This window comes from Typopeltis vanoorti, chromosome 3 (assembly GCF_054136105.1).
Source record: "Typopeltis vanoorti isolate ZY-2024b chromosome 3, IOZ_Tvanoo_1.0, whole genome shotgun sequence".
In the NCBI taxonomy this organism is placed as follows: domain Eukaryota; kingdom Metazoa; phylum Arthropoda; class Arachnida; order Uropygi; family Thelyphonidae; genus Typopeltis; species Typopeltis vanoorti.
In genome coordinates, this window is record NC_143551.1 from 18458699 (window position 1) to 18481595 (window position 22897).

The window sequence follows — 22897 nt, forward strand, 5'->3', positions numbered from 1 at the left end:
AATTTAATTCAGTCTAGTTGGGTTATTACAGCTACATTTACAAGATAAGAAAAGAAAAAATAAAAGAATCAGATGGATTCTGGATTCCAGAAGTATTCTGGCTTATTTTGGTTTAAAGTGGAAAATTCTTTACAGATTATGAATGCTGAATACAGATAAGTTGAATAGTAAAAAAATTACCATTATAAACAAATGATATTGAGTGAAAGAAACCAATCATTAAATTTTATTGGTTCGTGCTTTAATAAATAAGTGAATGACTAGAGGGAAGTATTGCTCGCTCTAGTCACTATATTTATACTTTCATTTTATTTGGCTATTTTAGTATTTTATTTTGATCTAATTTGTTTGATAAAGAACTTTTAATAGAACATTCTCTAGTGACTCATTATTTTTTTATCTTTTGCTAGAAATTAATTTGATTAAATTTGTATTCCATATCCAATATATGGCTTATCTTTAAGCATATCTTTAAATCCATTTCATTAATTTACACAAATCTTATTATTAAACAATAATTTACAAATCATTATTTGAGTGGATCCAAGATAAGCATAACTGACAAAAAATATAAGCACACAATCTTGTCTGATTCCTTTATTTCTTTGTCTTATTGTAATACAATAACCAACTAACCTAACTTTCAATAAATGATTAGGCAATGGGTTGTTTAAAAAAACACAGGAATAGAGTACTCTAATATAAAATGAGCAATATGAACAAAATGTTCAGGAAACATTAAGATATTTTTATTGACTTTTTACAATTGCTCTACAAAATTGTCGTTTTTTCACATCATTTAAAATTTCACGATAAACCTCTTCTTAAAGGTGACCATTATCCATTGAGCTTAAATTATTTCTAGCAATGAAACTGTGGAAATCAGACAAAGCTTATTTATAAAATGACACTATTTTATAATTTAAATCTCAATCAAAGCTGATTAATGCTGCTTCTACATTATTCTGTGGTGGTGGTGGTGGCAGTGGTGCTGGCTGATGTTGTACAGTTACTGGTGTTGTCTCTACCATCTGTCCATTAACGACAACTCCTGGAGTTTGTGCTATCACACCTGGTGGGGAACTTAGCATTGGAGCTATAGCTGGAGGCTGAGATGGTGGCCCAGCTGGAATCTGATTCTGATTATATGGTGCTGCTTGAGGTAGTGAAATGCGAGGAGGTGGAGGCCCTTATAAAGGAGAGATAAAAAGTTATTAAATACTGAACAAATATAACTGAAATCTTCCTAATAACAACAATTTAGAATAACTCACAGTTATGCTTAATATATTTCTATAAAAGAATTTTTCATGAAATCGTTTTTTTTACATCATACATTTTACATAAAATCTTGAGATAGATATATACACACACACACACACACACACACACACACACACACACACACACACACACACACAACAATGCTGTTCTAAAGAGACTCAGATGCAGGTATATAATATTATTTTAAATAATTTTTACAATAAATTAGATCTTTATGTTTGTGATTAAATGTTAGAAAAATATTTGAAAAATGTTTTCATGAGTGCTAGAAAATCCTGCAAAGTTATTTTTACTATCACTGTGGATAGAAAGAAGCTCTCCATCACTGCTATGTCAGTTTTATTATTGAAAACTGAAAATGCGCATGATGGTGACGTATTATGATACATGTCACTATTATTGCCTTTTTCAGTTTTTGACTGACTGCCCTCCCAATGAATATTATCCTCAATCTAACAGATAATCTTATGTTTCTGCTTATATTTCATTGAATTTCAAATCAGCATCATCAGAGCACAACACAACTTGTATATGCAACAGAGAGTAAGTGAAACACTTGCACTATAATGGATAAAAGATCTCAAGTTCTATTTTGGCACTCTCTAATATTATTTAAAAAAAAAAATAAAAATACGGCTGTGTGGGAGTTGCTCTTAAAATAACAGTCTTCCAAATTTTTGGCAAATTAATGCAACCATATTTGTTCAGGTTAGGAGAATTCTTCATAGCCATGGCTGACAAAAAATAATCTTTCGGATATGTAACGACTTATAGCATATTCGTTTTCTTCCATCTAATCCTGTGTAAAGGGGTGTCCAAAGTGTGGCCTGCCAGTTCTGACTTGCCATAATAATAGTAGCGAATGTATTTTTTATGTTCTTCCAGGTGGATGTTAACCGATCTTCCTGTTTCCCCATAGTAGGTCAAGTCACAGGGAACTTCATACACTCCAGGGTGTGTTAGAGGGTAAAGTTTCTCCTCAGGTGAGCAGATCAGAGTTGCTAATTTAACATGGGGTTTGAATGTGGTGCGAAGGTCATGTTTCATCAGTACTTTGGCTATCTTTTCTGATGTACCTCTGACATAGGGAATAGAAATGGTAATGCTGTGTTCCTAAAAAACTATGTAGTATTTTATCTATTTTGTAGAAATTGTAGCTGTTGGCCAAGAATGTATGGCACAGATATTTGAGTTCTATGGACAGAGCTGTATCGTTAGAACAAATGGCTCTGTGTGCAAGAGTTTTTAAAATGCCATACTGTTGGACAGGATGATGATGTGATTGTTTATGTGGATATCTTCCTGTGTATGTTGGTTTTCTGTAAATGGAAAAAGATAGTGATCCATCTGAAAGGTGGGTGACTAAAGTGTCCAGAAAAGGTACACAGTTATTACATTATTTTTCTACTGTGAAAAAGAAACTTTTGGGGTGTTGGCTGTTTAGGTAGGTGACAAACACATCCAAGGTGCCTCGTTCATGGGACCAAATGGCAAACATCATCAACATAGTGTAACCACACGTCCCCTCTCTTTTCAAAGAAATCTGCTATTTCCTTTTATTCTCATATAGAGTAAGAGAGGCTGTTTTAGCCTTATATAATTTTTGGAAACTGAGGGAGAACAGTTATTTGGTCTCCACTAGCTAATCAGAAGTAGCTGACCAAAGACTATCAATAATTATAAACAGCATCTGATTTCAAGTAAGCTAAAATAAATATAAATTTTGATTGTTATAAACATGATTTCACAATATATCTGAATTAAGGTAAAATGTCACAAAAATTATCCAAATCTGATTATGAATTAATAATAATGACAAAATAATTACATATAATGTATAGTATTTTATCAATATCAGTAAAGAGATTAGAAGTGGAATAGAAGAATGTTAGATGACACAAAACAGGAACAATCTGGAGCAAGAGCCTTCAAAGAAGGCATTTTTCTGATTGTCCTGAAGAAAACAATCAAAACCAAAAGAAATTTTACTATATTACTATAATTCTGACATAAATCAAAGATATTAGTAAGGTTGTTAATATGCAAAGTGATAAGCCATAAAGTTCAAAAGTTAATAATTTGATTGGAATGAATGATTAAAACAGTGAAAAGTATAGAATATGAGAGGATGTGAAAGAGTTACCAGAGAAGCAAAAAAGAAGAGTGAGAGATTATCACGGTATGATAGCAGGGAACCAAGATGGACCATGACTGTAACGCAATGTATAGAAGAAATGGTGTGCAGTTTTCAGGGTGAATTTGATAGGTTAATGGAATTGCATATGACTAACTAAGGGATTGCACTTGAATGGATTTTGAATTAAGAATCCACAGAAAGTTTTGTTCAGTGAGGTGAATGCATATGCAAAATAAGAGAAACCTCCATATAAAGTTGTGAAGATAAGATATTTCTCTCACAAATATTTGTTTGGTGATGCATGGGCCAAGGATTTATTTTCTGTTATAATTTACTTTGCAACAAAGTGAAAAACTACCATGTTACTCATATAAGATTGAGATTAGCTCCCACCAGAGCTAATCCCAATTTCAGAGAGACCTCAAGAAAGTTCAAAACTGGTCTGAGCAGTGACTTTCCATAATACATAGCAATATACACTCCTCTGAAAGGAAGTATGCTGTGTATTAGATACTAGGGAAATCTGATGTGAAGTAATCTGTCTTCATATACTACTGCTTAAAGTTATTGCTCAAGCTTGGTTAAAGGATTAAAACAAAAATACAATTTGTCTATTATATTTAAAAGGATAAAACATAGTTAACTGCTATGATCAGGATTTACAAAAGAAGATGTTGTCAATAAGATGCATCAGCAAATTAGCCCAATGAGCAAAGGATAAGTAATCATTATGGGGGAAGAAGGGAAATTCAACTATGGGACAAAGACTGGAAGGATAGAAGGCCCCATGGAAGGAAGGAAATGGTAAGTAGAAAAAAAAGTAGAAATGAAGTTTCTATTGAGAGAATTATATAAAATAACATGTGATAGAAGCCACTTGGGATTTGAGTGTTGGATGTGGTCGCAGCATCAGAAAATTTGTCCATAACCTAGGTAACCATTTTGCCTCTGATTTGGAGAGATGTGTATTTTGTCATATGTATGTAAGTTTGGTCATATAAATTTATTATTTATATTGAATTACCAAGCGATTATTTTTTTAGTATATTTCATTCAGGTAGAGATCATGTAGTGACTGATGACAGCGATCAAAATGAAAACAGAAACAGTTGATGGAAATTCCTACACTACCTTGAAGGCCCCCAACTAATAAATGATGCCCGGTATGAGTTCTGTTGCTGCCGATCAACAGGAGATCTGCTCCTGTTGATTGGCTGATCTTGTTGATATGTCACCAAAGCCTTTGACCAGGTATTGTATAAAGGCTTACTAAGCATACTACCATCGTTTGGTCTGTCTGGACGCACACTATGCATGGTGGATGGTTCCTTATCCTCTCACCATTCAACTAATGCTGGAGTTCCACTGGGTTCTGTTCTCTCACCAACCCTCTTTATCTTATATATCAATGACTTACTCAGTTGACCTCCAATTCAATACACAGTTTTGTAGATGACAGCACACTGCACTCCTTCCTTTCATTTATAAACCTTATTCTACACAACTCACCTCAACCTACAGAACATCAACCACCATCTTCCTCAATTCTGATCTCCAAGCCATCCTCCACTGGGGTTCAGATGACCTCGTCAATTTCAATGCTAATAAAACCCAGTTCTGTCTTATCTCTCATTAAAAAAAAGAACCATTTTCTCCCAGTAATCCAAATTTCCAGACAATCTGAGATTTCTCTTCTTCGAATTACCCTATCAAGCCTCTCTTGCAGTATTGCATCCTTAGCTTCTAAAAAACTATGATTTCTCTTTCACTCAAGACTTTACTTAACTCTGGAACAGCTGTTAACTTTATACAATCACATCTCTGCCCAGCTCTTGAATACTGCTCTCACATATGGGATGGGCCCCCTAAAAGGTACCTCAAAATGCTTGATTCAATACAGAGGAGAGCAATTAGACTTATTAATGACCCATCTCTTACTCTAGATGTTTGGTTTCTACAAATATTTCCATGGGTCTTCGAAATTCGAGTCATCAGAATTCAAGGAGAACTGGCCTACCAGTCCGGAACTCAGGGGGTTGGGCGGTGTAGGTGCCGGGGTACCCCCTTTCGAGGTTTCAAAATTCGAGTCATCAGAATTCAAGGAGAACCGGCATACCAGTCCGGAACTCAGGGGGTTGGGCGGTGTAGGTGCCGGGGTACCCCCTTTCGAGGTTTCAAAATTCGAGTCATCAGAATTCAAGGAGAACCGGCATACCAGTCCGGAACTCGGGGGTTTGGTTGCCATAGGTGCCGGGGGGGGGGGGGGAGAACCCCCTTTCGAGTCTTCGAAATTCGAATCATCAGAATTCAAGGAGAACCGGCCTACCAGTCCAGAACACCGACAGGGAGGGGCACCGTGGGTGCCAGGGGGAAGAGTCCCCCTAGTAGAATATAAAAGATTCAGAGCAATAACAAGAGAAACCAGGAAAATCAGAAGACAAGATTGAGAAAAATTTGTATCAAGATTTAGAGCATGACATAAATGGACCTCAACTAAATAGCTATAAGATCATAAAAAAATGACTCAAGAAACAAAGGATAATCCACAATTAGAAGGCCCCCTCTTAAAAAGAATAGACCAAAAACTACCCAGCTTCTAAACAATAATAATCAAATTGAAATAAAATAAGTAATAAGTCAGGGTCCATGCAGTTAGCCTACTGGCTTTGCAACCATATGCCTGAGGAAGGAGTGTCCTAGGTTCGATTCCCGTCAACGACGTGAGGCGATTAAGGATCTTCCTCAGCCATAGCCAAGTTAGCCAGTCTTGGGCGTGGACAGCAGGGTTTTTTCTGCCAGTTTATCTGGGGGATTTTTATCCCGCAAGGAGCAAACCAGCCCCGTGAACACACAGGCTATAGTCATAAATACTTACGGCAAGGAAGGCAACTGGAAACCACCTTACATCACTATCTCCCCAGCAATCAGCTGCAACCCTCTCAAAGAGAGGAAGCCACAGGATAAGGATTACGAATAATTCAAGAAACAAATGAAGAACCAATACATTTTAATGATCTAAAGAAAATATTCGAAAAACTAAGAAATAGAAAGGAGAAGATGGAATAAATTCAGAGCTATACAAATACAGCTATAAACCATTTCAATTATGATCAATTAAATCCCTAAACAGAATATGGGAAGAAGGAAACATCCCACAAGAATTGAAGACAGCAAGTCATAAACATATTTAAAAAAGGAAACAGAAAGGATTGCAGAAACCATAGAGGAATATCTCTATTATACACATGCTATAAAATATATCTCGATATAATTAAAAGTAAATTAACACCATGAGCCGAGGAAGTTATTGGAGAAGAACAATGCAGTTTCAGGAAAGGAAGATCTTGCACAGATCCTAAATTTACACTTAAACAAATTATAGAAAAAAGAATAGAATTTAACCTGCCTGGATTATGAGAAACATACAATCAAATTAACAGAACAAAATTAGTTAATATACTGATTTAATTGAAAGCTCCACCTCAAATCATCAAATATAATGGAAGAAAGTTATTTAAATTATACAATAAAAAAATTTCAAAGCAAATAAATTAAAAAAGATGCGAACTAGTCATCTACAACAAAGTAATAGAACAAATGAACAAATTTAAATAGGAAGAAAGCTATATTAAAATTAATAATGAAATAAACAAAAAATTCAAGGAAGTCGATTATCATCAATACTCTTCAATATATATATATATGGAAAAAATTTCAAGAGAGTGGAAGGAAAAATAAAATCATAGGAATTAAAACAGAAAATAAAGAATTAACCAGCCTTTTGTATGCTGACAATCAAGTTATTTTTGGTGAGAATGAAGACCAGTTACAGAAAAATCTACACATATTGAACAAAACAATAGAACAGTATGACATGAAGATCTCAATAAATGAAAAAATCAATAGCATTTCAAGGCAAAGAAATTAAAAGATGTGAGCTAGTCATCTACAACAAAGTAATAGAACAAATGAACAAATTTAAATAGGAAATTACATCAGCCCAAATGAAAAAATTGACACTGCATACAAAAAGCAATAATTCCTAGCATTTATTGGAACTTTGAACAGACACTTCAAAAAACAGATGTCTAGAACAACCCAATAAACAACCAAATAAAGCTATATAAAACAATAGCCAAACCAATTCTTAAATATGGTAGTGAAACATGGACTTGGGGAGAACGATTTAAATGACAAGTGGAAGCTGCAGAAACGAAGTTCCCAAGGTCGCTCGCAGGCTATAAAAGAATAGACAAGATAAGAGCCTGGAAATATAAACCAAAAGGGATACCAATCAAGAGGAAGACCAAGGAGGAGATAGGTAGAAAACTGTTTAAACCCTTGCTGTTACAGGCAAACAATTGCCTAATATGGAAGCCAAGAAGAAGAAAATTTCAATAAAGCAAGAATCAGAGAAAAACAGTTCCAGTGGTGTTGACATAAGATTTCCTCAAACTCTCCAAAATGGAAAAGGGTTGAAGGAGAAATAATGCTGGGAAGACCTGGAAGGAAATAGATAGAAAACATCAAGAGTATAAGTAGTCTGAGCTCTTACAGAAATTTAAATAACTTGGTAGCAATAGATTGGAATGGAAAGCTATTCATGTTAGAATCAACCTTCCTTAGGCAGATGACTTTCCAGGCAGACGTCATTAGTACTCTGGATGCTGAAAGAGTGGCAGAAGTAATATTAAAACTATTAGCTATTGCAAGAGTTGAATTAGAAGACAAGCAGTGGAACTGGAAGGGACATTGTCGCTAGTTCTAAAAGAATGTACTAGTTAGCAATGCACCTGACTTGGTTAATTAACTTGAATCTCAGCACATGCATGATTCTAATGAGTAAATAAACAGAGAGCAAAATAATTCCATTATATCAAGATGGAGTTAGAACTGATACCACATGTTATACACTAATCAGTATCTCTGGTGTGGTCATCAAAGATCTAGAAATTGCATCCAAAAGTTGTAGATAGCATTATGATCCTCTACAGATAGCATGGTTTTGTTAAAGATTCTATAACAGATGGACAGCAGAAATGGATATACTATGATAATTCTAGATTTCGCCATGCATTTCAAAGAGGACTGCACATGCGAGGTTGTTATACAAAGGGATGGGCATGCAAACTAGACCTCCGATATGGATAAGAGTGTATCACCAACAGGTATCAGAAAGTGATATATGATACTAACCTGGTTAATTAATTTGAATAAACAGTTAAGAGGAAAGTCTAAGAGGAACATGAGTGCTCATTGGTATACCACATTCTATCTTCTTCTTTTTTTTCTCCTTTTTTTTTAATGTATATATTTTGGCATGAATCTAACAGGCCATCATCAGTGCACAAACAAATTTCATTACCCATACACATTACTGATGCATTTCTGGTTGATCAACCAACCTCTCATGTATGGCGCAACACAAAATCACAAGGTAGAGCATGACCATTGAATTGTTATTCCATTTCACAGATATGACCCATGTGCTAGAGTGACACCATACAACAGATGGCAAATAAATGAACTAAAATAATACAGAATAAAATTTTAAAAATGTGGGAGGGAAGGGAGAGAGGTTATTGCTTGCCATTTATACAGAATGAGACTCCCAAATTTTTGATGTGGATAGATATTCATTCCAATTTAAGTTTGGGTGGCATAAAAGTTCTTTTGCACTCTTTGAACAACTGCTCAAACTTAAAATGACACCTACATAACAAGCTTGTATTGCCAGAGGAAACTGTGACCAATATCCACTCTGTGCTTCACCAGGTCAAATGTTTCAGGTTTATTACAGATAAGACTGGTGTCCCTGTAGTCATTTTTCAACAGAAAATAGAACATCCTGTTTGTTTTGTTTCAATAAATGAAATGTTGTCAGTTGGCATAATAATAACATAAAAACAGAGGAAAACTCATGGAAAAAACTTATTTAATGTAAAAGTTTTGCCTAAGTGTCATCACCATTTTCAGTACAGGATTACAGAATGGCAATTAAACAATTCTAAAAGTATTAGTAGCAAATGTAAGATAACTAAAATGGTCAAAACCATTTGAGAATTGTTTAGGCTAAAATTTTACTTTAAATAACTTATTTGAGTTTTCTCCCATTCCAGCCTGATTGGCCGAGTGGTTAGTGTATCTGCTCTCCAGCCAAAAGGCTGCAGGTTCGAATCCTGCCGTGGGCATGGATGTTTGTGATTGTCTGTGAAAATGCTAGTGGTGGTGGGCAATAGATGATGGATGTTGGTGTAAATCAGGGATTCTCAACCTATGGTATACATGTACCACTGGTGGTATGTGAGCCACTCCCAGGTGGTACAGAAACAGTATAAAATAAAAGGGTAAATTAACATATTTTTTTACTTGCAACATGAGTTGAGAATTAAAAATGTATGCACAAATATTTAACAGTTCTACTTAAAATATTTAATGCAACTAAATGAAAACAATTAGATATTACATTATCATTAAAAACTTTTGTATAATAATATACAAAAATTAATTTCTGTCATAACCAGTGACAGAAATTAACTTAAATATATTTGATCGGACAACAATGGGAAACAAACAGTTTGTCCGATGTCATTTGTTTAGCCACAGTTACAGTTAAGAAAGTAGTGGTGTTAGATTATTGGCTTTGAATGTGAGATTTTATTTGTGAAATTGTCATATTTATATGTAGTTTGTGCCAGAGGATAGAAACCGGAACATGAATAAGTGGTTAACGAGCAGGTCCTCAAAAAGATTGAAGAGAGAAATGAGTGTAAGCGGGGGAAACTAAGCTGGGGAAACAATTGTTCTCTGCCAAAAGCCACTACTTTGAATCCTAACCAACCGAAGGAGGACATCATTGTACAAGAATGTAACAAAAAGCCCCGTACAGTACAACGTAAATATAATCTTAGTTATTTATCATATGGTTTCACATATATTGGAGAAGAACCCGAACCTGTTCTCCAGTGTGTGATTTGTTATGAAACGCTATCAAAACATGTGATGAAGCCTTTCCTTCTTAAACGTCGTTTTGAAATGAAGTATGGCAATTTAAAACACAAATCTTTGGAATATTTCCAGAGAAAACTGTCCGATTTTTTGTCAGCAAACCAAATATCCTAATTTTCAGGATTTAACACGAAGGTGCTGGAGACATCTTATGAAGTCAATTTAAAAATAGCTAAGGCAGGAAAACTTCACACAATTGGAGTCATTAATATTATCAGCAGCTACAGATATGGTTAGAATAATTTTGGGAGAAAAGGCAGCAAAACAACTTGAAATGATTCCATTATCCAATGAGACCATATCACGAAGAATTTCAGATTTGTCTTCAAATGTTAAGGAGCAGTTAATAGAAAAGTTCAGGCTACTAAATATTTTTCGATACAATTGGATGAAACTACTGATATTACCAGCATGGCCCATCTTCTTATGTATATAAGATTTATAGATGGGAAAACAGTGAAGGAAGAGTTCTTGTTTTGTGAACCACTGCCTGCTCAAACAACCTCAAATGAAATATTTTCAAAATTAGACCAATTAATGAAAATGAATGATATAGAATGGCAAAATGTATTGGTGTTTGTTCTGATGGAGCACGTGCAATGGTTGGGAAACACAGTGGCGTTGTTGCAAAAATTAAAAAAGTAGCTCAACGAGCAAAATTTTTTCATCGCAGCATTCATCACGAGGCTTTAGCTGCAAGAAATATGCCTGTTGCATTGAAGACAGTTTTGAATAAAAGTGTGAGAATTGTTAACTTCATTAAGTCCAGAACTATGAATTCATGACTTTTTTCCATTTTGTGCAATGAAATGGGTGCTGAACATGATTCTCTTTTACTTCATACCGAAATTAGGTGGCTGTCGAGGGGAAATGTATTGAGCCGCCTGTTTGAACTTCATTCAGAAGTGTAGATTTTTCTCTCTGACAAATCCTCAGACTAGAATTATTTCACTGACAAACTGTTGCTTGCCAGGTTGGCTTACCTGGCAGATTTATTTTGCCACCTCAACCAGCCGAACACGATCCTGCCGGGTGCGTGTACTTCCTTATTCTTGGTACAGGATAAAACTGCGGCTCTTAGGAAAAAACTTGGCTTCATCATTAAAGAAATCGATACTGAAAACAGATGTTCCTTTCCATTGTTGGATGCTTTCTTAACCGAGAATGAAATTCTTCTTCATAGTGAATTGGCAGTGAATATAAAAAAAGCATCTTAGTAGTCTCATCACAGATTTCAAGGAATACTTCTCTGAAAACCTTTTCAGAATTTTGGATTAGAGAGCTGTTTTTCATTGATGACACCTTACCAGAAACGTTAACTCCTTCCGAGAAAGATGAACTGATCAAGCTTTCCTGCACAGAAGTCTCAGGCAAACGATCAAGAGGATGGATTTAACAGACTTCTGATTGGCAAGAAGAAACGAATATCCAATAATCTCCGAAAAAGCTGTAAACTTTCTGTTGGTGTTTGCAACTATTTACCTTTGTGAATGCGGGTTTTCTTCTCTCATTTATATCAAAAACAAGTACAGGAATAAGTTGTTGAACCCGATTTAAGACTCAAATTAAGTCAATTGAAACCAGACATTAAGAAGCTGTGTTTAGCTAAACAAGCACAACCTTCGCACTGAAACAAGAATGCGAGTTCTGTAATTAAAAATATGTTTATATTTATAAACATTTATAGCTTGTACTGATTGTAAATTCATTTGAGAACTGGAGAACCATTATCAGGAATGTGTTTGTCAAAATTTGTTTATATATTCACTCATTATTATTTTAATTTTTAAAAATTGCACATTTTACAGAACAATCCATTGAATAGATTCAAAGAGCATCTGTTTCTCCAATAAATATCTGAATAAAATAATAAATAACTAAATAAATCACTAGTATTATAGAGAAATGCTTATTTTGTCCCTGGGCCCAACAAATCACACTTTTCCAGAATAAATTTGCTTACGTACATCTAATATCTTGAATTAAATATAGTGGTATGCCACTGAAAAAGGCTGAGAACCCCTGGTGTAGATGATGATTGTAGTTGTGGTTCATTGTAGTTGGTGAAATGAGTGGTAGAGACAGAGTTGTAGAAAAAAGGTGCCCTTCCTCGATGAGTGTTTGGACTCTCTAAAGGATCTGGAGGTGTCATAATAATAATTATTATACTGTTTGTTCAAAGTAAGAGTGAAGACATTCATATTGAATATGGTAACTACCAGGGAAAGATATTGAAAGTTTTTTTCTCATTTGGTTATACTATAAATTAAAGATGACAAGAAATTATATTCTTGGTGTAAGCAAACAAAGTCTGCATGTGAAGTAACTTCACAACCAGGTTGCTTGTATATAGAGGCTAATGACTTCACATCAATTGCCTAAGTATCCCACAATGCAAAGCACATATATCCTTATAGACATGTATAATACTATGCATTATGGGAAGGGCTGATTTTGACCTTTAACTTATGTCTCATCAGTGGGAGCCTTTCTTTTGGCCCTTCCCATAATGAAATTAATGTGAAGTCATTAGCCTTTATATACAAGAAGCCTAGTCGTGAAGTTACTTCACGTGCAAACTTTTATTTGCTTACATTTAGATAATGAAAGCAAGAATATAATTTCTTGGCATCTTTAATTTAAACTAACAAGAAAGGAGAGAGGTTGTGTGTGAGAGAGAAAGAAAGAAAGAGAGAGAGAGAGAGAGAAGAAGAAGAAGAAGAAGAGCGTGTTAATCTTTTGTGGAGAGTAAGTAAGAAAAAAATGGAGGAACTAAAGTATCTTTTAAGATTCTTTGAAACAGATTCAGATCCTTGCAATGTATGGAATTGGGATTTGCCATACAGGGCAAGGGTTCTTAAAGATCAGCTTGTAAGTGTCACACATGTTTAATCGTCTTGAATGTGAAGCCATTCTGTAGCACTGTGCTTTGGATGGTGTCAAGTTCTAGTCTAAGATCCTCTGTGTTAAAGCAGACAACATATGATCTATTAAGTAAGGATTTGATGATGCCCATTTTTTAATAAGGATGGCTGGCTGAATTTTGTTATGAGTAATGGCCTGTGAAAATAGAGGTTTACAACGAATAGAAGTTGTAGGTACTAGATGAGATGTGGGAGAGGGGGGACAACTGACAGACTATGGCCTGTCAATCCTGACTTGTCATAGTAGTGGATGCATTCTTGAGTTCCATAAGGTGAATGTTAATAGATAGTCCTGTCTGTTCATGGCTCAACAAATTATACAAAACCTTATTTGCCACATAAGAAATGCACTTGCCCCCCTCCTCACATTTTTTAATGATATGTAAAGGAAATAACAAGAATAAGAAAAACATTACTTTTTTTTTTTTTTGAAAAATATAATTTATTACCTTAATTTTTGTGACAAGAACTGTCCTTTGTATGACACATAGTTTTAGAAAAATACCACTTATCAAATGCACATTCTGGTCTAAACAAATCAAATGAAGGCCATTGCAGGATACTGTCATAAGATTCTCTATAAGCTGGAACTTTGACCCATAGTTCTGTTCTTAGATTTTATTATATTCATTGTACTAAAACCCCTTTCACACAATGCTGTGGAGGTAGGAATGACTGCTGTTATTGATATTAATTTGAAGAAAAACAGAAATCTCTCCTTGTGCGACTCAATCGATTTAAGAATATCAAGCTTCAAATTCTTGCATACTACCTTAACTTTGTACCATTCATATAAAAATTGGCACAAGTGAATCTTCAGGTGATTTTAAATTATGAAAATGACTAGAGTTTGTGTATTTTAGTCTAAAGTTCACATCTGAGGAGTTAAAAATTTTATTAGCTTTAAAACTTTCTTATATGTTCTTTTCAAAATAAAATTCAATTTTATCCCGGTCAAGACTAAATAATCACTTCTAATTTCAAATCCTCTGTACACTCTAGTGTCCTGCACCAGAGAAAAAACATCACTCTCGATAATCAAAGCAGCTTTTCTTATTCCTTACCTCTTCTCTCCATGTGAATTTGTGCACATTTTTATGCTGGAACATTGTGTTAGTAATAACCAGTCCATGTCGTGAGCAGAAATGTAACAGGTATTTGTTATTATTATTAGCTTTGCTCTTTTCTCCAAATGTTCCCAAAATATTTCTGTATGTCTGACAATCAGATTGCCAAAAATATCACAAACTTGATGCAAAAAAAGTCTCCTGGCCCTGATGGCATTCCTGCAATTGTCCTGAAGGTCTGCACAACAGAACTGACTCCTATCCTATGCCGTCTATACACACTCTCTTACTCTACTGGTATATCCACTGGAAACTGGCCCACATTCAACCCATTTCTAGAAAAGGGTGATAAATCACTACCATCTAACTACCACCCTATCTCACTCACTTCAGTCCTATCCAAAGTGATGGAGAAAATCATAAACTCTCAACTCCTACTCTACCTTGAAGGTACCCAACTATTAAGCAACCACCAGTACGGATTCTGTCAAAACTGATCAACAGGAGATCTACTCTCATACATCACCCATCGCTGGACAAATACCATGGAGAAATTCGGCAAATCCCAAGTAGTTGCACTTAATATCTCTAAAGCCTCTGACCGGGACTGGCACAAAGGCTTACTAAGCAAACTCCCATCATTTGGACTGTCTCAGGACTTCTGCAGATGAATTGCCAGCTTCCTGTCTGGACGAACACTATGTGTGATGGTAGATGGTTCCCTATCCTCTCACCATCCAACTAATGCTGGGGTCCCACAAGGTTCAGTTCTCTCACTGACCCTCTTCCTTCTATATATCAATGACCTACTTCAGTTGACCTCTAACCCGATACACAGTTTTGCAGACAACAGTACATTACACTCCTCCCTCTCATTTGATAAACCCTACTCTACACAACTCACTTCGACCCACAGAACATCAACCACCACTGCCCTTAATTCTGATCTCCAAGCCATCCTCCAATGGAACTCAGAAAATCTTGTCAACTTCAACGCTAGTAAATTTTCACAAAAAATAAACATTTTCCCCCAACATTGTTTTTGATAACATTCAAATTCCCAGACAAGATGAGATTTCTCTTCTCGGAATTACCCTGACATCAATACTCTCCTAGCATAAACACATCACAACTATTGCATCCTCAGCTTCCAAAAAACTAGGTTTTCTCTTTTGCTCAAGACACTACTTCACCTCTAAACAGCTGTTAACATAATACAATCACAAATCCACCCAGCTATCGAATACTGTGCTCACATTGGGAGTGGGGCTCCTAAAAGCTACCTCAAAATGCTTGACTCAATAAAGAAGAGAGCAATTAGAATAATAAATGACCCACATCTCACCAACTCGATCCCCTCACTTTCACATAGATGCTTGGTCTCTGCGACTTGTATATTCTATAAATATTTCCATGGGAAATGTTCATCTGAACCACCATCAATAATTCCCCCACTCTGTACTAAGCCTATTGAAACACATAGAGCAGCCACCCAACATCCTTTCACAGTACACTTTGAAACCCAAAGAACAAGTTTCTTTTCCTCCTCCTTCATCCCTGCTACTGCAGTACTATGGAATAGTCTTCCCCCGACGTATATTTCCCAAGGAATATACAACATACAGGCTTTCAAATCAAATGTAAACAAGTTTCTCTTTCCCAACCCAATACCCATATAAGGTACTAACATACTATAGGTTGACCAGCCAATCTCTCATATATGGGCCCAACATAAAAAAAATAATAATAATAATAATAAAAAAAAAATCGTTTCCTACTCTGCAATTTAGATCCCCAACAAGGACCAACTTTTCCTTTTTCGTTGTGTCAGTTGCTTTCTCTAAAGCTTCAAAAAATTCCTCCGTTTCTACCATAGTAGAATCATCTATGGGACCATAAGCAAAAATAAGTCTCATTGTCCAGTTCCCCATTCTAATATTTGCCCACATAATTTTACTTGAATATTGCTTGCCATTCAAGAAGATTACCCTTGTATTTAGTGTTGAATACTATAGCTACACCTTCTTTTCCCTGATTGTCATTGCCTGAATATAAAATTTTGTATTTATTGCTTAGAAAGATCTCACCAGTTTGTCTTTTTTTTTGTTCCAGTCACCCCTATTATGTCGATCTGGTACTTATCCAATTCATCTGCTAGTTCCATTTCTTTGCCATTCAGACTTATGTTGATAGTACTGATCTTGAACTCTGGTGATGATGAGCTGGGGGTATGTTTCAGGATTTGTTCCAGTAGCTGACTTCTTTTTGCTGTTTTTCCTGGTTCCTTAGCGAAAACAACGGTGGCCTTGTTTAACTGGCAACACCCCAGTCAACATGAAATTCTATCATGTTGTGTCAACATTTTACTTTTGGTTTAAGTCAATAAGAATACAATTTGGTTGGCTAAATCCCAAATTGCCAGCCCATCCTCGTTTGTTCAGTATCCAAATAGATACCTAACGGGGGGGGGGGGGGGGGGGGTACACCATGAGAAGATGAAGATGCCCTGGTTGGTTCTCTGCATTCCTTTAAAGGCTATGTGGAGGTCTCCTCTCAGTTATACAGCTTTGGCCTTTAAGCACCCCTAAAATAATTGTGACATCTCAAAATGAGTGAGAGAAAGAAAGCTGGACCCTAATGATACTGAACAAGCTTATTTATCTAGCCTAGCGACCAATAAGGAGAATATATCTCCTTATTAGTGATTAGATGAGGTTTGATGATATTACTGAAAAGGCAATGGATTTATTTAGGAGTACATCATCCACAAATGGCTAAGATCAATATATTCGGTTCTAATATCAGGTTTGATGTCACTTTCTTTCATAACACAATCCAGGGAGATAGTGCACCCATGTTTTACATCTGATTTTTCTGTATTTTCTTCAATTCTAACAGCTGACTTACAATTAAGTAAACACTAAGCAATGCTCTGTATTAGACTACATATCATGTAGCATTTTGAAAAGCTTTTCTCTTGGCATGTTGTATGCCTTTTCAAAGCTATAAAACTTATCAGATTCTCGTTAAAATCCCATGACTTCTCAACTGATCATCAGAAATTTCTTGATATGTACTTTAAAAATCTCACATAATCATTTCAATTATAATCGTTTTTACAGTATTCTATATACTGAGTGAAAAATTCATCAATGAGGAATATGTTTTTGTTACGTGATAAAATAATCTTTAAAAATGTGTGTGTGTGTGTGTGTGTGTGTGTGTGTGTGTTCGCATTTATTAATGCAGCTGAACATCACAACTGCCATGTGGTTATGTGGTAGCATAAACACAGGAGACTTAAGGAGTACTACACTTATATCATGTTGTAATTCTTAGGTAATAACAAAGAAATCGTACAAGTATAATATTGTATATTTGTTTATAGTAGTGTGTTCTGATGTCCCACTATTACTGTATAACAAGAGTACTGTAATAATAGTGGACATTTTTTACAGTATTTTTATTTAATTTATAACTTATTGTCTTATGTCATTTATAAACGTTATTTATATAAAATAGTTGATTCGTTATAAAAATTGTAAAATTATTAACTCAGAGAGATCAGTTTTCATACTGAAGGAACCAATCTCATTTCATCATCAATTTCCTGCCATGTACCCCCAAGGCGTGTACAGGATATGATAGTACTACATGAAAAAATTACATGATTACTAACTTCCTATCTACAATTTTCCTCCAAATCAGTCTGTTACTTGTCAAGACTCCAACATTATCAGATCTTATATTTCTATCATCTAGGGCGCTTTGTACCGTACTAATCCACCTATATCTTGGTCTTCCTCTGGGTCGTTTTCCTGCCAACCTGGCAGAGAACACTTGTTTTGCTAATCTTTTCTCTCCCATTCTATTTAAGTGACCATACCACCTGAGATTAGCTCTGCTAACGCATTCCTGGATGATGACAATGTCAAGCTCTTTCCTAATATCCTCATTTTTAATATGATATTACCATTGATTCCATCTGTTCATGCCTCGAATCTTTCTCAGGACCTTCATATCTGCGGTCTCTAGTCTTTGGTCAAGTGTTTTACTTCTGACCCAGCTCTCAGATCCATAAGTTAAAACTGGTTTGAACACTGTCTTGTATACAGCTAATTTATTGTTCCAACTAAATTCTCTCTTATTCCATATGAATTTATTCAATTGACTTCCCACCATACCAGATTTGCTGATTCTGTTGTCTATTTCTATATTTAATTTACCATCTTCAGTAAAAATCGTGCCTAAATAGCTGAAATGTTTTACTTGTTCCACAGGTTCTCCATTCACAACACAGTTGACATTTTCAATGATTCTGCCTATTTTCATTGTCTTTGTCTTTTTAATGCTCACCTTCATACCATATCTATTACAACAGCTATTCAATTTAGTCAAAGAATCTTGCAGACTTGTAGCAGATTTATTTAGAAGTATAACATCATCTGCATAAAGCAAAGAGCTGACATTAACATCTCCAATTTTGATATCATGTTTAATACCACTTTCCTTTATAATGTGATCCATATAGATAATGAATAACAGAGGGGATAATGTACATCCATGTCTCACACCAGATTTAACATTAAACCACCTTCCCGTGCTTCCTTCAATTCTAACTGCTGACTTACAACTCAAATAAAGACTAAGTATTGCTGGATATAATGCCCCATTGACACCATATAACTGTAGCGTATTGAATAGTTTGTCTCTTGGCACCTTGTCATATGCCTTTTCCAAATCGACAAAACTTAAATACAGATCTTTGTTATATTCCCATGCTTTCTCAACTATTTGTTGTAAAGTGAAGATCTGATCCTGACAGCCTCTATTTGGCCTGAATCCAGCTTGTTCTTCACCCAGCTTTTCTTCCACAATTCTTCTCAACCATTTCTCAAGTATACTTGCATAGATCTTACCAGGAACACTCAGTAGGGAAATACCTCTATAATTCTCACATTCAGTTTTATTTCCCTTTTTATATATGGGTACTATGAGAGCTCCACTCCAATCATTGGGAATTCGTCCCTCTGTCCATGCTTTCTGAACTATGCAGTGCAACCACTGTAAGACTTTTATACCTCAATACTTCAGCATTTCTGGTCGAATATCATCTACTCCTGCTGCCTTTCCACATTTCAAGCCTTTGATGGCTTTTTCTACTTCAAGTATGGATATATATTCCTGACTGCATGACTGGTCAGTGTTTTTTTACCACTGTGCTGTCATCACTGCTTGTTTCATTTAGCAGTTTTTCAAAGGTTACTCCATACTTCAAGGATATCTTTCTCTCCTGTTTTCATGTCACCTTTATCATCTCTAACTCCTTTTACAGCACTCTTTCTCCATTCCTAAGCTTCTTCAACAACCTCCAGAATATTTTGAAACCTTCTTGATATTTATTTTCTATGTTCTTGCCAAAGTCCTCCCATGACTTTTGTTTAGCTAGTTTTATACAGTGTTTAGCATTCTTACATTTGTCTCTATATTCTCTAAGAGCAGAAGCTGACTTATTTGACAGGAACTTTTGATATGCTTTCTTCTTTTCCTTCACTGCCTCTTTAACTTCCTGTGTCCACCAGGGAGTTCTGATTTTTTTATCCTTGCTGACAACCAAGAAATCAATCAATGTTTTCTTCAGAGTTTGCCACTGAATCTCCAAGGTTTGATTCCTGTTCTCAAACTCTTTCATTTTTTCTTCAATAATCTTTGTGTATTTTAGTCTACAGTTCACATCTGAGAGCTGCTCAACTTTTATTCACTTTAAAACTTTTTTACATGTTATTCTTTTCAATATGAAATTCAATTTTATCCTGCTCAAGACTAAATAGTGATCGCTTCCAATTTCAAATCCTCTGTACACTCTGGTGTCCTGCACCAGGGAGAAAACATCACTATCAACAATAACATAGTCAATGAGACTTTTCTTATTCCTAGCCTCTTCTCTCCATGTGAATTTGTGTACATTTTTATGTTGGAACATGGTGTTAGTAATAACCAGTCCATGTCCTGAGCAGAAATCCAATAGGTATTTGCATTATTATTAGCTTTGCTCTTTTCTCCAAATTTGCCCAAAATATTTTTGTATGTCTCACAATCATTTCCTACTCTGCTATTTAGATCACCAACAAGGACCAACTTTTCCATTTTCATTGTGTCAGTTGCTTTTTCTAAAGCCTCAAAAAATTCCTCCACTTTTACCTTAGTAGATCCTTCTGTGGGACCATAGGCACAAATAAGCCTCATCGTCCAGTTCCCCATTCTCATATTTGCCCACATTACTCTACTTGAGACTGACTGCCATTCAAGAAGATTAACCTTGTATTTTGTGTTGAATACTGTTGCTACTCCTTCTTTTCCTTGATTGTCATTGCCTGAATATAGCATTTTGTATTTATTGCTCAGAAATATCTCACCAGTTTTGGTCTTTTTTTGTTTCAGTCACCCCTATTATGTCGATCTGGTACTTATCTAATTCCTTAGCTAGCTCCATTTCTTTGCCATTCAGGCTTCTTATGTTGATAGTACCAATCTTTAATTCTGGTGATGTTGAGTTGGGGTTTGTTTTCAGATTTGTTCCAGTAGCTGACTTATCACTGTTTGCCTTGGTTCCCTGGCGAAAACAACGGGAGGCCTTGTTTAACTGGGCGACGTCCCAGCCGGCATGAAATTTTGTCATGTTGTACCATAATTTTTTTATTTTGGTTTAAACAATAAGAATACAATTTGGTTGGCTAAATCCCAAAATGACAGCCCATCCTCATTCGTTCAATATCCAAGTAGATACCCAACAGGGTGCACCACAAGAAGGTGAGGATTGGACATTAGGTCAGAAGCCATGGTCGGTTCTCCGCATTCCTTTAAAGGCTATGTGGAGGTCTCCTCTCAGTTATACAGCTTTGACCCTTAAGGACCCCAATCTCATTTAAATACATTATAAGTTTACCTCACTTTACAAAGAGTGGGCTTGGAACCTAATTCCTTCATCAAACGAGGCCTTCCTGGTGTGTGCGTGTGTGTGTGTGTGTGTGTGTGTGTGTGTGTATTATTATAATTTATTTTTTTCGTGCAAAACAATAGCAGGTAATTTAAGTGAAGTAAATTTACTTCAAAAATACTACATAATATCAAAACTAGAAGCAAATATATTTGTTTTTAAAATATGCAGTATTTTCTTCTTCATGTGAAATGGCCTTTTCAGAATGAAATTTTATTCACAGTAACAACCTTTTCTTTGTTGCCAAAAAGAACAAAGTGCAGAGATTTTTTTTTTGGTTCTAGCTAAACATTGAAAATCATTATTAATATTGCTTTATTGCATTGTATGCCCTTAGAATATACATAATTTATTTCATAACTATTATTTCAATTCATGAGAGATTCTGGGAATGGGGGGGGGGGGGGGGGGAAGAGACCACTGCAGTTTAGAGCAGCGCTTCCCGAGCTGTGGGCCGCAGCCCCCTTGGGGGTTGTAGGTTATGTTGGGGGGGAGGGGGGGGGGCTGTGAAATAATGAAAACAAATTTAAAATGTTTTAAGACTAACTAGATTTTTTTTCATTTTAAAAGAAACGTATTTAACTTTTATTATTTCTATTTTGTTATTTTTTATATTTTAATGAACAAATTCACACATTGGTGTTGGTTCACAAACTTTGCTTTCTGCGTATTTCGGCGCTTAATGAATATTAGTAAATATTGCTTATTCATATGTTTCATTTGAAAGCATTGGTTAATTGTATTTACTTCGAATGCTCTACAAGGAAGCTCCAAATCTTCCGTTCCCTTTCCATCACGCGTTCCTAATCAAGCACTGTTGATATTGACTTTATATACATATCAAAACTCATTTTATATTATCACTGTCATCCAAGCTAGTTTTCTGTTACCAATAAAAGTTTCGCATATACTTCACACATGAAAAAAAGCTTAAACAAGTTCATGTGGGGAGATAGTAACTCGTCTGCAGTGGTAAACAACACGCCCTCCCTAATAGCCACTATACTGCAGAGGCAATAAAACAAGTACTTTTATTATGCCAGTGAATAAGGTGTGAGCAGTCTGTGTAATATATTTCTCAACAAATAGTGCAATTAGAGACAACTGGGATAAAAACACACTAATTAATGAATCACATGTCCCCTCATACAGAAACTATGCTGTATATATAGACTGAAACAAAACCATATGTTGCATGGGCAAACACAGTATCAAACTAAAAACTATTGTTATTAATTAGATGTGGGCGAGTTCAATTTCCCAAGGCAGCAATAAAATTCAACCAAACATGTTAAAATTCGTAAAAGTGCTAAAACTAAGTAAAAAAAAAATATATATATATATATATATAACGAATGTAATGGCAGTTTCACATATGGAATTCGGTTGAAGAAAGTTAGCATTTCAACTCAATTGTCAACTATGCTTTTATCTTTCAGTTGCGTGATCTTTTGTTAATACCGCACCAATCATATGCATG

General features: G+C 35.4%; 1 protein-coding gene across 3 annotated transcripts in view; it reads right to left on the minus strand.

Annotated features, from left to right (window-relative positions):
- Window positions 1-727: 727 nt before the first annotated feature.
- LOC150107965 (hepatocyte growth factor-regulated tyrosine kinase substrate-like) overlaps window positions 728-22897 on the minus strand; it is a 261894-nt gene continuing 239724 nt past the window's right edge. For all 3 annotated transcript variants that reach the window (XM_090390574.1, XM_090390576.1, XM_090390577.1), the window contains one exon: window positions 728-1189. In XM_090390574.1, the coding sequence (XP_090246700.1) occupies window positions 930-1189 (260 nt within the window). In that variant the 3' untranslated portion in view covers window positions 728-929. The remainder of the gene's footprint in view (window positions 1190-22897) is intronic.